General features: G+C 39.0%; 1 protein-coding gene across 1 annotated transcript; it reads right to left on the bottom strand.

Annotated features, from left to right (window-relative positions):
- Positions 1-10,388: 10,388 nt before the first annotated feature.
- On the bottom strand, positions 10,389-11,238 carry IFNB1 (interferon beta 1). Its single transcript, XM_017886728.1, has one exon. The coding sequence runs from the start codon at positions 11,148-11,150 to the stop codon at positions 10,587-10,589; it is 564 nt and encodes a 187-aa protein (XP_017742217.1). The 5' UTR covers positions 11,151-11,238; the 3' UTR covers positions 10,389-10,586.
- Between the last annotated feature and the right edge of the window lie 4,823 nt (positions 11,239-16,061).

Below are 16,061 nucleotides of genomic sequence, written 5' to 3'. Positions count from 1 at the left end.
ATAAAGAAAGGAGGGGAGAAAAGATTTCTGATAGAGGAAAATCTCTAGTTCCTGTTCCTAAGACCCCTGAGCTGCCCTTCCTGCAACAATTGCTTTGATGCTATGAGCAATTCTATTCTTGCAACAGATCCCATTTTTACTTACTATGGTTGGAGTTGAGTTTCCATCACTTTCAGCTGAAAGGGTCCTGAGGGTGGCAGCTGAAATCCTCCTCTTTTCTTTGAGGGCATATGGATTGTTGGGTGAGAATAATGAAGGTGGAGGGAGAGAAGGCAGGTTCATCACTATGGTTAAAGTAGATTGGTATTTGTGACTGAGTGTCTGCTTTGCCAGCTAGGGTACCCAGTAGTGGGTGTCAAGAAGGACCTATCTTCATTCTCTGCTTCAATAGCTCTCTAAAACCTCTGTGAACACACTTATCTTGCCTTGTAACTGCTCATCTTCTGCAATAGGACTGAGCTCCCTGAGAGCAGGCCTTATGGCTCTAATGCCTTGAATGTTATAAGCTGTCCAACTCACATGTGTAGAATGAATAGTGTATAAATAAATATACAGAAAATTAAGAATTCCTCAATTGTCACTCATGTGAATGTGTCCTAAATGCAGTCTTTCCACTTAATAAATGAAAAGAGTTACTAAATAGTACTATTGGCCTGAACCAATCAAAGTTTTGCATATCTTAGAACCTTGCCTCTGCTATTTACTCACCAGTTAAAGCAAATTATTTATCAGTCCTCAGATCTCTAATCTGCACTTTGACAAGTGTATTTTTTTTTTTTTGAAATTCAAATGCTGTATTGAGAAAGATATAATCCATGCAGAGGGCATTATGACTAGTGTGCTTCTAGGTTAACTATTTGGCCAGGATGGAAATAGTATTGCAACTAGTTGAAGATCATTGTTTTGGAGCACCTCCAGACCTTACTACTGTATGGTCAGACCTGGGGGAAAGAATGAAAATTTATTTCCTTCTACTTTGGTTTAGTCGATAGGCTATTCTCTACTGGAGACAAACTGTGTTTAACACGCAACCAGGTAGGTGACCACTTCATATCACAGCAATGTGCAATTGGGCAGTGGGTTCCACAAGGTCAGTCTTCTCCCAGTTGATCGATGGCAGCAGTTCATTAAGGTCAAAATGTCAGAAATGTAAATAGTTCTTTCACTGCTTCCCTCCACCACTGTTTTCCCTTTGGCTTATTATCATTTATCACTTCTGGCAAATCAAAAGAGGGAGAGAAGGAAAATCAGGGGAGTTTTAGACTGTTGGTGAAAATGCTGCTGCTGAATAAGATGATGTCTCCTTGGAAGTTATCACAGCTTTATAGCCACAATCCCTTCTCAGAACCTTTAGAAGGTTTTTTGGCCCTGTCTGAGTGTCCCCACGTTATTCCGCTGGTGGGTTGCCTGTGTTTTTCCATTCCCAAGTAATGATTGGATAAGGAAGTAAGAACAGAATAGGGAACAGAGGCTCATTAGGGACGAGTGACAGCTCCCTGTGACAAGACATCTAACAGATGAAACATTGTTCCTGTCATCCTTTTCATTTTTGCATTTATGTGTCTGGGTTACCAGGAGATAAGGGAGAGAGATCAGTCTTGAAGTCCAGTGTGGGGCACCAAAGCTAATGAGATTTCAAGTGGGAGGCTGAGTTCCGGCAATAATATCTGTGAAACTGAGCAATGAAAGACAGAAAGCTTATTGAACATGCAATCAGAAAATAAGAGCCTAGGCCATTTTCTAAGTATATGAATATATTTGAGATGCCCATGCACTCTGTGTTAGGCTCTATCTTATTGACCAGACAATTACATGATCATGGTGTCATGGTGTTGTTTTTAATTACAGAGATATTTGTCTGAACTATCTGGGAATTTCTACAGATTTTGTGAAATTTTAATGTGGATAGGGATGGGATGCTTTAAAATAGAGGCTCCTATATTTCAGCAAGAGAATAATATATAACAATTGCCTGCAAAGAGGGAAAAAGCTACCGTTTATTGATAACTATATGCCAGGAGTTTTTCTGGACAAATCCTACACAGGTAGTAGGTGCATAGAGGGTTATTTACCTCCCCCACTTCCTTCTTCATACATACCTCCCAAGCCAATGGGAACCTGGGATGAAGTCGAGGGTTTTGAATGAAACAATTTGAAAGTGAACCCTTCTTTGTCAACTATTACAGAAAGTCTTATAATATAACCCAGGGAAGTTGAGCACTCGTGACTTAATAAACACAATTAAACCATAAGAAATAAGAACAAATTTAGATAAATGGAAAGAAAATGAATTTTTCATGCATATCACTTTTATTATTTCAGGGGTGTGGCTTATAGTAGGAAAATAATCCGTGGAACTCAAAGGTATGTTGGAGTTTAGGAGAGATCCTGTTGCAGCCTGGAGGGGAGGAAGCTATATTGAATGTTGCTTTTCTCCCTTGTGTGGCCTACTCTTCCCTAATAGATGCTAAGGTGCCACATATGCCTGACAGACACCAATTGGTCTAAACCCAGTTCGCCAAATATAAAATATATCATACTTTAAACTATTTATAAGGCTTATAACAAATATAATGGAAGAAGTTATTTTAATAGCCCTTGAAGATTTCTGTGGCATTTTATTATTTTAATTTTTTTTTAAATTGACAGATAAAAATGGCATGTATTTATTGCATACAACATGGGGTTTTGAACTACATATACATTGTGAAATGGTTAAATCTAACAAGTGCATTATCTCACATAGTTATTATTTTTTTGTGGTGAAAACATTTAACACCCATTCTCTTAGCATTTTTCAAGAATATAATGTATTATCATTAACTATAGTCACCATGCTGGTACAATAGATCCTCTGAACTTATTCCTCCTATATAACTGTAATTTTGTATTTTTTGACCAGCATCTCCCCAGCCCTCTCCTACCCATCCCAACTGTCCCCGCTCTGGCAACCACCATTCCATGCTCTGTTTCCATGGGATTAACTTTTTTATATTTTACATGTAAGTGAGATCCTGTGGTATTTACAAGGCCCTGTGTTGGACGAAGTCATACATCCCATTTTTGCATTTACTTCTCATAGAAATCTTGAAGAGTTTGGGGTATGAATGTTTCTAATTTATGTAACTTGCCCAAGACCATACAGGTACAAAGTGGCAGAACCCACAGTAGCTCTCAGGTTTGTATTACTTCATGCCCTGTGTTTTTTCCATCAGAGTATGGGAAACTTTAAAAATACAAAACAAACAAACAAAAAAACTTTGTACTTTCAATGCACAGATTTTCAATTCATGCATTTCTAGATTAGTAAATCATTTTCTGCTTTGAAAGTTATTTGTTTTACCTCTGGACTTTCATAAAAGAAAATGAGCCAAGAAATTAAAAGTGAAAGGAAAGAGAAATTTTCTGTGTATTTTCATTAAATAATGTATGCCATTTTAGTTTTTAAACATTCCTATGAGATAACAAAAGCAGCTTGTGTCAGACTTGAGAGGGAAACTGCGCACAGGGCTGTCTTGCTAGTACATGGATAAAAATGTAGTGGTCAAGAGAAGGAAATGCAGCCTTGCCAAGGGAAAAATGATGACTCATGATTCAGCGAGTTGCTTACGAAAACCTTTCGAGAAAACATTCTCCCTAGAGTCTGGCAAAGGAGCAGATGGGAATTTCCTGCTCTTCTCTTTAGAGAAAGGAAGAGAGATCGAGAGTTTCCTTCTGCATGGGGATGGAAGGAGACCAACTGCTTGAGTGAGGACAGCAGCCCTTTCTGCAAAAGATCCCCACAGGCCATTGGACATTAGTGCACCTACTTGGAACAAAGCCAGGAGCTGTTGTGCTGCTACATTAGCCGCCGGGCAGTAGAGCTTCTTGTTCCTTCTCTAAATTGCAATATTTGTGCTATGTAGTGGGGTAAAAATAGCATTTTGGGTGGTAGTAGATGATTACAAGTAGTTAAGAGTATGATCCCCGGTTCCAAATATGTCTCTGTTCTTTACCTACTATGGATTTGGTCAAGTTACTCAACCTTTCTGAGCCTCAGTTTTCTTATGTATAAAAAGGAGAGAACAATACTTTCCTCATAGGGGTTCTCTGGATGATTGAATAACATGGACTATCTATCATCTATCTATCTATCTATCCATCCATCCATCTCTCTGTCATCTTTCAAGCTAGCTAGCTAGATAGCTAGTTCATCCTCAGCAGATCCCTTGCAGAAAGTGAGTCCTTAAGAAATGTAGCTGTTATTATTGTGTTTGCATTGTACTATCATTGCAAATATTTCCATTATGAAGACACAAGTTAAAAATAGATGCCTTGATGATTTCTCATGAAATTAAATATGGAATTACTGCATGATTCAGCAATTTTATATCTGTGTACACAGCCCAAGAAGTGAAAGCTGGGACGTGAATAGATATTTGTATACCCGTATTCATAGCAGCATTATTCACAATAGCCAAAAAAAAGGAAGCACACTAAGTATCCATCAATGGACAGATGAATAAACTAAATGTGGTACACACACAAACACACACAGCCTTAAAACAAAGAAATTCTGAAACATGCAACAACACAGATGAAACTTGAAGACATTATATTGTACTAAGTAGAATAAGTCAGTCATAAAAGGACACAGATTATATTATTAGTCATATGAGGTACCTAAAGTAGTCAAATTCATAGAGACAAAAAGTAGAATGGTGGTTACCAGGGGCTTGGAGAAGGACAAATGAAGAGTTGGTGTTTAATGGGTTCAGAGTTGCAACTGAAAAAGATGAAAAGTTCTGGAGATGAAGAGTGGTGATGGTTGTACAACAGTATGGATGTACTTAATGTTACAGAACTTAAAATGTAACTTAAAAAGGGTTTAAATGCTACATTTTATGTATATTTTGCCACAATATAAAAATGGGAAAAATCATTTCCTTAAACACTGGACTTTGTAATATGTAACTTGTATTGCACTTGGTGCAGATATGCAACGTGTGAAGTGCTCTCGACTTTTTCCCCCATAGTTTTAGCATGCGGGGATCACGATCCACTCCTTGGACTATCATTTAAAATATGATGGAGTATTGCAAATGTGCCATAAGTAAAAACCTTTAATAATCTAACCTCTAACTGACAATGAACTTAGACTGTAAGGTAACTTTTTATTTCTAAGAGCCTGTTGATTTAATCTCATCTTGGAGTCTCATAAAAGAGATCTTAAGACATCAAACGATGTATGTTGAGTTTAACAAAGGAACACAACAAGATGCTTTAGCTCCATTTTATTTATTTTTCAGTAAATATATACTTTTTTATTTTGTGAGAGGTTTCAATGAAGTACAATGACATGTAATAAACTGTACGCATTTCAAGTGGACACTGTGATAAGTTTTAACATGTATATACGCCCAGGATACCATCAACACAATCAAGATAGTGAAAATGTCCTTGTCCCCTCAAAAATTTTTTTGTGTTGCTTTGTAAACTCTCCCTCCATCTCATTCCTCAATACAACTGCCCCCACCCCCAGGTAACCACTAATCTGCTTTCTGTCATTATAGATTAATTTTCCTTTCTAGAGTTTTATAGAAACAGGCCAATACAAAATTTATTTCCCTTCCCTCCCCTCCCCTCCTCTTCCCTCCCCTCCCCTTCCCTTCCCTTCCCTGTTTTTTGAGACAGAGTCTCCCCTGTCACCCACACTGGAGTGCAGTGGTGCAATCTCTGCTCACTACAACCTCCACCTCCCGGGTTCAAGTGATTCTCCTGCCTTGGCCTCCCGAATAGCTCGGATTACAGGCAATCACTATCATGCCTGGCTAATATTTGTATTTTTGTAGAGATGGGGTTTCACCATGTTGTCCAGGCTGGTCTTGAACTCCTGACCTCAGGTGATCTGCCTGCCTCGGCCTTCTAAAGTGCTGGGATTACAGGCGTGAGCCACTGTGCCTGACCCTATTTTCTTATATTCAGCATACTTTCTTTCTGGAGATTCATCCATGTTGTTGTGTGTATCAATGATTCATTCCTTTTTATTGTTGAATAATATTCCATTGTATGGATATACTACAATTTCTTTAATCATTCATTTGTGATGGACAAATAAAGTGCCCACAAACATTCATATACAAGTCTGTGTATAGACACATCCTTTCTTTTCTCTTAGATAAGTACTAGAGAGTCTACTGGTTGGGTCATATGATAGGTATATGATTATCTTTTTTTATAAACTGCAAAAATGGTTTTCCAAAGTCATCGAACCATTTTTTGAAAGTTATAGTTGCTCCACATCTTTGCCAATCCTTGATATGGTGAGTCCTTTTAACTTCAGCTGTTCTAATAAGTACGTAGCAGTGTCTTATTGTTGTTTAATTTGCATTATTAAAGGTTAAGATATTTGTCTTTTCCTGTCTTGCTTGCCATCTCTGTACCTTCTTTCCTAAAATATGTGTTGAAATCTTTTGTCTGTCTTTTATTGGGTTATTTGTTTTCTTATCATTGAATCTTGAGAATTCTTTATGTATCAATATAAGTTCTTTATCAGAGAGGTGACTTGCAAATATATTCTCTCAGTCTGTGACATGTCTTTTAATCCTCTTAAGACAGTCTTTTGAAGTGGACTCCATTTTTTAAAAATTCATAGGCTAATTGTTGGGGGATATAATTTGAATAATGTATTATAGGTTTTCTAGGAACACCCTCCACGTGAATGTCAAAACAGAATAACAACTGAAACATAATTGTCTGATTTGGTGATAACTATGATGTGAACATGTTTTTGGAGTACTCTCCATCAGGTCAATTAATGAGTTAAGTTGTTAACTTGATTTTAAATTAGGAGAGTATAATTTTGTGCTGGTACTTCTAGTCCAATTTTTGAGTTTGTCTTAAACTATCCTAGTAAATTTTAGGCAATTAAACTAATGTTTAAAAAGCAACAATTAATGTTAAGAACAAAGGGATTCATAAAACAGTTCATTTTTTAGACTCAACAAGCACCAATGCAATGTGTTTAGAGAAAATGTTTGCAATCAACAAGGTATGCTTCTGGGTGACATTCATCTTCTGACTCTGTTACCAGCTGCTGGCTCTCTCTGTGTGTCTCACAGCCAAACCAGCCAAGAAGAAATCCATGTTGATTAGGGCCCCCACAGTCTCTGCTTGGCAGACCTCTCATGCATCAGAAATAGAACTTGTCCAAGAGGGCTGGTGAACTTTGCTCAGAAAGGACAGAAGCTGTGGCAGGTCCTCATGGTGGAAAGGGCTCCCCCGGAGTCAAATCATTTCACATTCGCTATCTGGCCTACACCAACAACAATCCTTGAGAAAGCTTTTACCATGTTAACATACTAATTTGCTATTTGCATGTCTTTGATGAAGCATCTGTTCCAATATATTATCCATTTTTATTATTTTATTTATTATTTATTTTATTATTTTATTAGTGTTTTGTTATTATTGAGTTTTAAGAGATTTTAAAAAATACATTCTGGAGACGAGTCTTCTATCAGATATATGATTTGCAAATACCTTCTCCCAGTCTGTGGCATGTTCTTTTCATTTTCTTAAGAGTATTTTATGAATAAATTCCTGATCAGATGTTACCTGAATACTTGAACGTGTTTAATGCCACCTAAAATGCCTAAATAACAACTTTGTTGACGGCAAAAAAGATGATACAAATGTGTGCTGATATTACCCTGCATCTGTATGGCAATTTTAAGCAAAATTCAAATATTTATATGGAACCCAGATGTTCACCAGTGCCATCTTACTGCTCAAGAGCTAATAAGACAGCTCCTTCTCCTAATCCAGCTCTGTGGATTCCTAAGGTGTGACTTGGGAAGGGGTAAGGTGGCTCTGTTGTCATTGTTTTGCCTTCTGTTTCTTCTAATTTGGTTTATCTATGAAGGTCTGGCCACTCCATGTTTGTTACCCCATACTATTTCAAACATGAGCCCGGGCACTTTCTGTGATTTGTACACGGAAGTTCTACGCACATAAAGACTTTTCGTGGTAGCCATTTTTATTGAAGTTTTGGAGATGATGGTGGACAGGTTTTCAACACATCAGGGCACACAATTTCACACCGCACATGAGTTACCCTGTTTGGAAAAGGTCTTTTTCATCCCTACCAGCAGAGGTTTTCACTGTCTGCCTTGTTCCAAGTAGTGTCACAGTTCCAGAGCTTTGGGGGATTTCTGTCTGTCTCCTTTCTCCTTAAAAGCAAGCTGACACACAAAACGTGCTATTAGTATTTTACTGTCTTTTCTGTTGCCACAGCCATAACCTCAAGATCTCACTAGATATTGAGTGAAGCCTCATTAGATAGTTTTCTACAGACTCATTAGATATTTTTCTAAACAAAGAGTGTTTTTCTTATGAGATATTCTGGTGCCAGCCAAAATAATATTATTATTTTACTTTGTTCCTCATGCGTAGTCATCGGTTCAGCACCTGCAAATGTACACCTTTGGGCTAGTCGCCTTCATTTTTATTGGAATTAATTTTAATTGTTTTTTATCTTCTACTGGACATATTTTTGGCATTCTGGATGGGCTGACATGCTAAGCTGTGATACAGTATTTCTAATTCTGCAGAAGTGGCCTCTCTCCTGTCATTCTTGTCCCCGTAAGGAGGTACAGCAGGTCTTTTCAAGAACTTGCCAGTTTCTGGGCCAGTTTAGCAGTTTAGCCCAGAGAAAGCAGTAGACAATAGGGGCCCCTTGCTGAGAGAGATTTCTTTAGCTTCCTCTTCGCTGCTCCAGACACTGCCTGGACTCTGCATTGCTACTTGCTCATCTTGTCCTTGACTCCTAGAAAAAGGGGAGTTCAGCTACAGAAGGGCTTTTGGCAGAGCAGGTGTGGAGAGCTGGGGGAGGAGTGAAGCTTGAGGGGGGCTTGACTGGTTTGAGTCAATGGCAGCGGGCCCCGCAGGATATTTCTTGTTTGCATAGCCCGTGTGCTACCCGCTTTGAACCAGAAGGGGGAGACTTGAGTTCATTGTCTATACAATAGTAGCTTCTCTGGAACTCTTATGAACAGATTACTTCTCCTGAAAGCTGCTTCTTTTAAAAGGAACTCGGATTTCTGTACTGCTCTAGGAAAAAATGCCTAGATACAAATAAAGACTTTTATGATCCTTCCCTTTGAACTTCTTTTTAAAATCTCTACTCACTAGAGAGTGAATGAAATCACTATGTGACCATAGGCAATTACTAAATTTCTTTGAGATTTAATTTCCTCTCCTGTAAAATGGCAATAATGTACTTGTGCCTACCTGAGGGGTGCTTGTGGAGAAGATTAAGTCCAATTACCTACATAGGAGCTCAGCACAGTGCCTATTTCATTAGAATCTCTCAGTAAACAGCAACTGTTAATGGCAGTAATAGCCATTATAACCCAAGTTCCTGAGTTTCGGTACAAAGACAAAAACCTAACCAGTCGGCCCATGCTGACCAGGTGCACAAAGAGCTCCTAGAAAAGCTTGATTTTTTCCCGATGTAAGCCCTGGGAAAAATTAATGCCCTCTCTATCCCACCTAAACTTCCCTTTCTCCTGTGTTCCCTGGCTTTTAGGTTGGTTTGAAGCTGGACTTAAACTGCTGCACCTTTCATTTGGCTTTAGGGACTATGTGATGTCTGCAATGCAGAGTGACAGAAAACTGGACAGGACATTCCTGGAATTCTGTATGAACAAGGCAGTGGGGACCGGAAGCAGACTTACTTTTTTGAAAAAATGGGGAGAAAACTAATCACATGGCTAGGGTATAAAAAGGGTTCTTCTTCCTCTGATGCCTGTGCCATGCCAGCAGACAGAGACCCATGCTCCCCTAAGATACCCACACATCTTGGCTGTCCCATGAAGAGCAGAATAAAGAGATTGCTGCTTAATAGTGTCATGGAAGTAAGTGGGACTTCTCACACTTAAGCTTGCAGGGATGGTGGGGAGTACATAATTATTTAAAAATCTTTCCAGGAGCAAAGTATCCCCCAAATAACATGGGGAGGTTAGGGAGAACACAAAAGCTGACATATTCCTCTGGCTATTCCTGATGGCCAGCTCAATTCTAACTTTATGAGCAGAGAATCTGGAGCACACAGTTGGAGCAATGGGAAGCCCAGCTTTAGTTCCAGACCCTCCTGCTTGCCTCTTCTCTCTTAATCCCATAGCAGTTCATGCATATTTATTCCCCCATAAGGATCAGGTCCCCTTATTGTCTCTTACCTTGTATATTCCACATGACTTTCTTGAATTTTAAATTCCTTAAAGGCAGGGGCCAGAAAGTGTACTACTTTGCAGGTATATTTTAAAAAGAACAACTAATAGGTACTCAGCAATTTTATAATATGGATGGTTATATAAATCAAACTGAAATTAAAACTGCCATGTTGAATTTTGCATCAAAAATAATTTATTTTCCAAAATAAAGTTTAAATAAAAAATAAAAATAATTCATAATTTAATAAAAATTTTAAAGTCTTCTAGTGTTCTTTCATATGCAGTACATTAGCCATCAGTCACTTAAACAGCATCTGCTGGTTGAAGAATGCTTGAAGTAATTGTCCAGTCCCAGAGGCAGAGGCTAGGAGATCTTCAGTTTCTGAGGTAACCTGTAAGTTTGTTAATGAAGAAAAAATTCCTGAGGATTTCCACTCTGACTATGGTCCAGGCACAGTGACTGTACTCCTTGGCCTTCAGGTAATGCAGAATCCTTCCATAGTATCTTTTCAGGTGCAGACTGCTCATGAATTTCCCCCTGGTGAAATCTTCTTTCTCCAGTTTTTCTTCTAGGATTGTCTTCAGATGGTCTATCTGATGATAGACAGTAGCAAGGAGGTTCTCAACAATAGTCTCATTCCAGCCAGTGCTAGATAAATCTTGTCTGAAAATAGCAAAGATGTTCTGGAGCATCTCATAGATGGTCAATGCAGCGTCCTCCTTCTGGAACTGCTGCGGCTGCTTAATTTCCTCAGGGATGTCAAAGTTCATCCTGTCCTTGAGGCAATATTCAAGCCTTCCATTCAATTGCCACAGGAGCTTCTGACACTGAAAACTGCTGCTTCTTTGTAGGAATCCAAGCAAGTTGTAGCTCATGGAAAGAGCCGTAGTGGAGAAGCACAACAGGAGAGCAATTTGGAGGAGACACTTGTTGGTCATGATGACAACAGGAACAGTGTCGCCTACTACCTGTTGTGCCAGAGCGAAGGCTTCGAAAGTTTGCAGTTAGAATGTCCTTTCTCCATGGGTATGGCCTATTTATATGACATGGTCCTCTCTCTATTCAGAGGAATTTCCCACTTTCAGTTCTCCCTTTCAGTTTTCCTATGTCATTTGCATTTGTAGTAGTTTCTAAAACTCTTTATTTAAACTCCTATCTTATGTTATATATATTAGGAAAAAAGATATACAAACTGTGAGATTTTCTAATGTTTTTTAAAGTTTCAGTGAATGACTAAAGCAAATTATGAAAAAAGACTTGAGAGAAAGCAAAGGAAAGCAAATGACCTGAGAATTCAAGAACCTCAAAACAGCCAAAAGATACAGTTGGTCCTCCCTATCCATGGGTTCTGTACCTGTGGATTCTACCAACTGTAGATGGAAAATATTTTTTAAAAATACAATAAAAATAATAATACAACAACAAAAAATAATGTAAATTTTAAAGATACAGTATTACAGCTATTTATATAGCATTTATATTGTATCAGGTATTATAAGTAATCTAGGGATGATTTAAAATATACAGAAATACGTGTGCAGATTTTATGCAAATATTACATCATTTTATAAGAAAATTGAGCATCCTCTGATTCTGTTGAGACAGCAGGATGGTGATCCTAGAACCAATCTTCTTTGGATACTGAGAGACTGAGAGATACCTAGATTTACTGAAAAGTCAATCAGGGAATAGTAGCTGAAACTGGAAGGAGTTTTGCCAAATATGATAATAGGTTACTGAGAGGGCCTTGGAAACTTCTGAAAGGCACTGGAATAGTCTAGGGTATAAGAAATTTTCAAATCAACCAGTCACAGCCCTTTTTGGATAGGATCCTACACAGAGGAGAAACTGCCACAAGTGGAATCACACTTCAGCAGGATATAAACAACAGAGACAAGGATAGAGAAGCCCCAACCAGGGTGGGATGGAGAACTCAGAAGGCAGGCTGCTATGTTTTTGACCATTTCACAGAAGCTGACAGAAGAGGGAGCTCTGTGAAGTTAGAAAAACCACCCTGAACCACTTCCTGGTTCAGGAAAAATAAGCTCTTATAAGACCAAACAACAGGAAAGTACTGAGATGGAATCTCATATAAATTTATTACTAGAAAAAAGAGAAGGCTTTGGGAAGATGGCTGATTAGAAGAAGTTGTGGTCTGTGACACTCTGCTCTTGAAGCCTTTGGCCAGGATGGTCTGACTGCCCTGAGCCTGTCGTGCTGTGAGAAAGCCCAAACTAGCTGACAAGGAGAGACCATGAAAATTGGCAGTGTATTTCAGAATTGAAAATTTCAAGCAATGAAATTGTTCCTTTAACTTGCAATACCATTACTAGTTATTTACCTATGGCTATCCCTGCAGAAGTATGCATGTGTATGTGCGTGGGTATTATAGATACATACAAAACATATATAAATGTTTATTATATTACTATCATAGTAAAGAAGACAAATGTCCATCAGTAGGGAGCTTGTCAAGTAATACTATCATGTGGACAAGATGGAATATTATTCAGCCATCAAAAAGGACAATCAGCTGATACAGACCCGTATCACAGATACATTTAGTGAAAAGAGCAATACATATAAGAAATGATATGATATTACCATTTGTTTTGTAAGTTACTAGAAAGGTATACATATGATGCTGTTATATGCATATGTTTTTTTTCCTTTGGGTAGAATTACTATCTATTAATAGTAGTTACCCTAGAGAATAATGCTGATGGGGTGAGGAAGCAGCAAGGAAAATCTTCACCTTTTCACTTCATGCCTTTAGAACTATCTGTATGTGAGTTTTTCCTTGTAATAAGAAGAGGTCTGGGAAACAGGGTTATTAGGTAATTTAGTGCACTTTGAGAAAATTTAATAAATGTTACTAAATATTAACCTTATTTTGTTTTATTTGCATTTAAAATGTTCTATTATGAGTGTATATTATTTTTGTCCTTAGGAAATTTGAAAGATACCAGTTAATATTGAAAAATAGAATGTAAAATTGTACATACAAGGCCCGGGCCCCGCGGTGGCTGCAAGCTATAATTCCACGCACTTTGGGAGGGCGAGAGCGGGCCGGATCACGAGTCAGGAGATCGAGACCATCCTGGCTAACACAGTGAAACCCCATCCCTCTACTAAAAAATACCAAAAAATCCTACCCGGGCCGAGGCTGGCGGGCGGCCTGTAGTCCAGCCTACTCCGGGAGGCCCTGAGAACAGGAGAATAGGCGGAACCCGGGAGGACGAGGCTTGGAGTGAGCTGAGTGAGATGCCGGGCCACTGCCTCCGCAGCCCTGGGGCGACCAGAGCGAGACTCCGCCTCCAAAAAAAAAAAAAAAAAAAAAAAAAAAAAAAAACAAAAAAAAAAAATTGACATAAAATATGACATACAAAAAATATTAGAGACAAATTAAAAAAGGAGTAAACCACCATATTTAATAGTGGCTCTGATTGGCTTGTGAAACTAAAGAGTGATTTTTTTTCCTCCTTATGTTCTTTGTATTTTACAATTTTCTACCAGTAAACAAGTATTATTTCATAATAGACTAATTTACATTATAACATAAATGAGTCCCAACCTTTCTGGTTATTCTGCCTCTCTATGGGTTTCATTCTCTCTGGCCTTCTGGCCTTTGCAGGCCAGCTCTTAGCAAGATGTTGGCCATCTCATGCATTTTATAAACAATGAGTTTTCGAATATCAAAAAAAATCTCGGCTCTTTCACTCAAAAATGTCTGTTATGTCAGTGATTGAGTAATTCCTTGGGGTTTTGAAAAGCATTCTCAGATTAGCCTGGAATCATCCATGGCTCATAGCACAAAAGCCAATGCAAGGATCTTCAGAGGTTAGTCAACCTGGAGATGGCCGTCCCTCTCAGGAAAGAGAAGACAGTCCAAAGAGTCGGGTCACTGGGGCCTGCTCCTACAGAATGACTTGCAGGCTTGTATAGAGTTGACCTTTCTAGGTGCAACCGAAGGCCTCATCACTGTCCACATCAAATGGCCTCTGATCCTCTATCCTGAAATGGTCCTTAGAGAGTTCATAATCTAATACAATAAAAACAGCGGTAGTGGCAGTAGTACTAGTTATCATTTATTGAGCACTTACTATTTGCCATTCTTTGAATAATCCTCATAATAAACATTTGAGATAGGTTATTATCATCCCCATCTTACATAGGAGGGAAATGAGGCTTAGAGAGGCTGCGTAATGTGCCCAAGATACACACTGCTAATAACATGGGTAGATTGCATTTAAAACTGTGGTCTTTCCTGTAGAACATCAAGCAGACTATGGCTGACATCTTCAGATAGGTTCATGGTGTCAACCATGGTGGTGATGATGGCTCTCAAAGAAAAAAAAACTACATCTTGTGGAGAAGATGAGGAGGTATTCATTGCCCTAAATGCAGGCAGTGTGCCTAAAGAATTGGTGTGATTGCTACAGGTAGAGATGGCTGTGGTGAGGTGACGTGGTCGAGGGCATTCAATTGGTACTGCCCAATAAAGTCACATATGCAATTTACAAAGCTCTAGTAGACATATTGAAAGAGTAAAACAAACAAGTGAAGTTAATTTTAATAATATGTTTTATTTAGCACAATATATCCAAAATATTATAATTTCAACATGTAGCCAATATAAAATTATTCATGAGATAATTTAATTTTGTGTACATTCTTCAAAACATGATGCATATTTTTACACTCACGGTGGAGTTCAATTTGGACTAGTGCCATATAAAATGCTCACCAGACACATGTGGTTAATGGCTACCACGATAGACAATAGATACCATGATATCCACAGCTCTAGATAGACAGAAACCAGCACAAGCACAGCCAGGAGAATGAACAAGTTTGCAGGAGCAAAGACAAGGAGCTTCAATTGTGGACAGGCTTCATTTTAGGAATCAAGGAGACTAAGGGTGGAAAAATGAGGTTGAGCTGTACTGTGCAGTCTTGAATGCCAGAGTGTAGCATTTGGACTTCATTCAAGAGGTCTTTGTCAAAGAAGAGACTGGAGTTTTTTCCCTGGGCAGAACGATAGGCAGAAATGTTAGAGGGGATCGGAACCAGGAGATGTGAGGAGAAGTCCTGCCCAGAGGCTCTCATGGCTGTGGAGGGTGAAACAAAGGCCATAGCTGTGAAAATGCAGCAAAAGGAATGGAAACAGAAAAATAAAAAGGGAATTTTTTTTTCTGGTTTCTTTTCTTTGTTCTCTAGCTACTTCCTGTGTTCATGAGGCGCTTCCTAATATTCCACTTCCCATTGCCTTTGTGGAGTTTCTCCTCTACCCCTTCTCCTGAGGATTAGTAATAATCTTGGCAGAAGCTCACCTACGAATGGGTTAAAGTTTCTTCCTTTTAAAGACATCATTTTAAGTTTTAGCTTCATTTCTCTTCTTTTATTGGAGTTGTATCAGAATAACCAGGAAAATTTATTTAACCTTCTGTCTACCAGGGAAACCTATTTCTTAGACCAGCCCAGTGTGTATCTGCACTGTAAGGGTTAATGCCCCAACCCTTTCCTGTCATCTTCCCCTCCCCCACCTTTTTTTTTTTTTTTTCTTTTTTGAGACGGAGTCTCACTCTGTCGCCCAGGCTGGAATGCAGTGGTGCGATCTCGGCTCCCTGCAAGCTCAGCCTCCTGGGTTCACGCCATTCTCCTGCCTCAGCCTCCCGAGTAGTTGGGACTACAGGCGCCTGCCACCATGCCCGGCTAATTTTCTGTATTTTAGTAGAGACAGGGTTTCACCATGTTAGCCAGGATGGTCTCGATCTCCTGACCTCGTGATCCGCCCGCCTTGGCCTCCCAAAGTGCTGGGATGATAGCCGTAAACCACCGCGCCTGGC

The sequence above is a fragment of the Rhinopithecus bieti genome, unplaced genomic scaffold (assembly GCF_001698545.2).
Source record: "Rhinopithecus bieti isolate Rb0 unplaced genomic scaffold, ASM169854v2 scaffold_15368, whole genome shotgun sequence".
Classification (NCBI taxonomy): Eukaryota; Metazoa; Chordata; class Mammalia; order Primates; family Cercopithecidae; genus Rhinopithecus; species Rhinopithecus bieti.
Note: the sequence above shows the minus strand (reverse complement) of the source record. Positions and strands in the feature narration are given on the sequence as shown.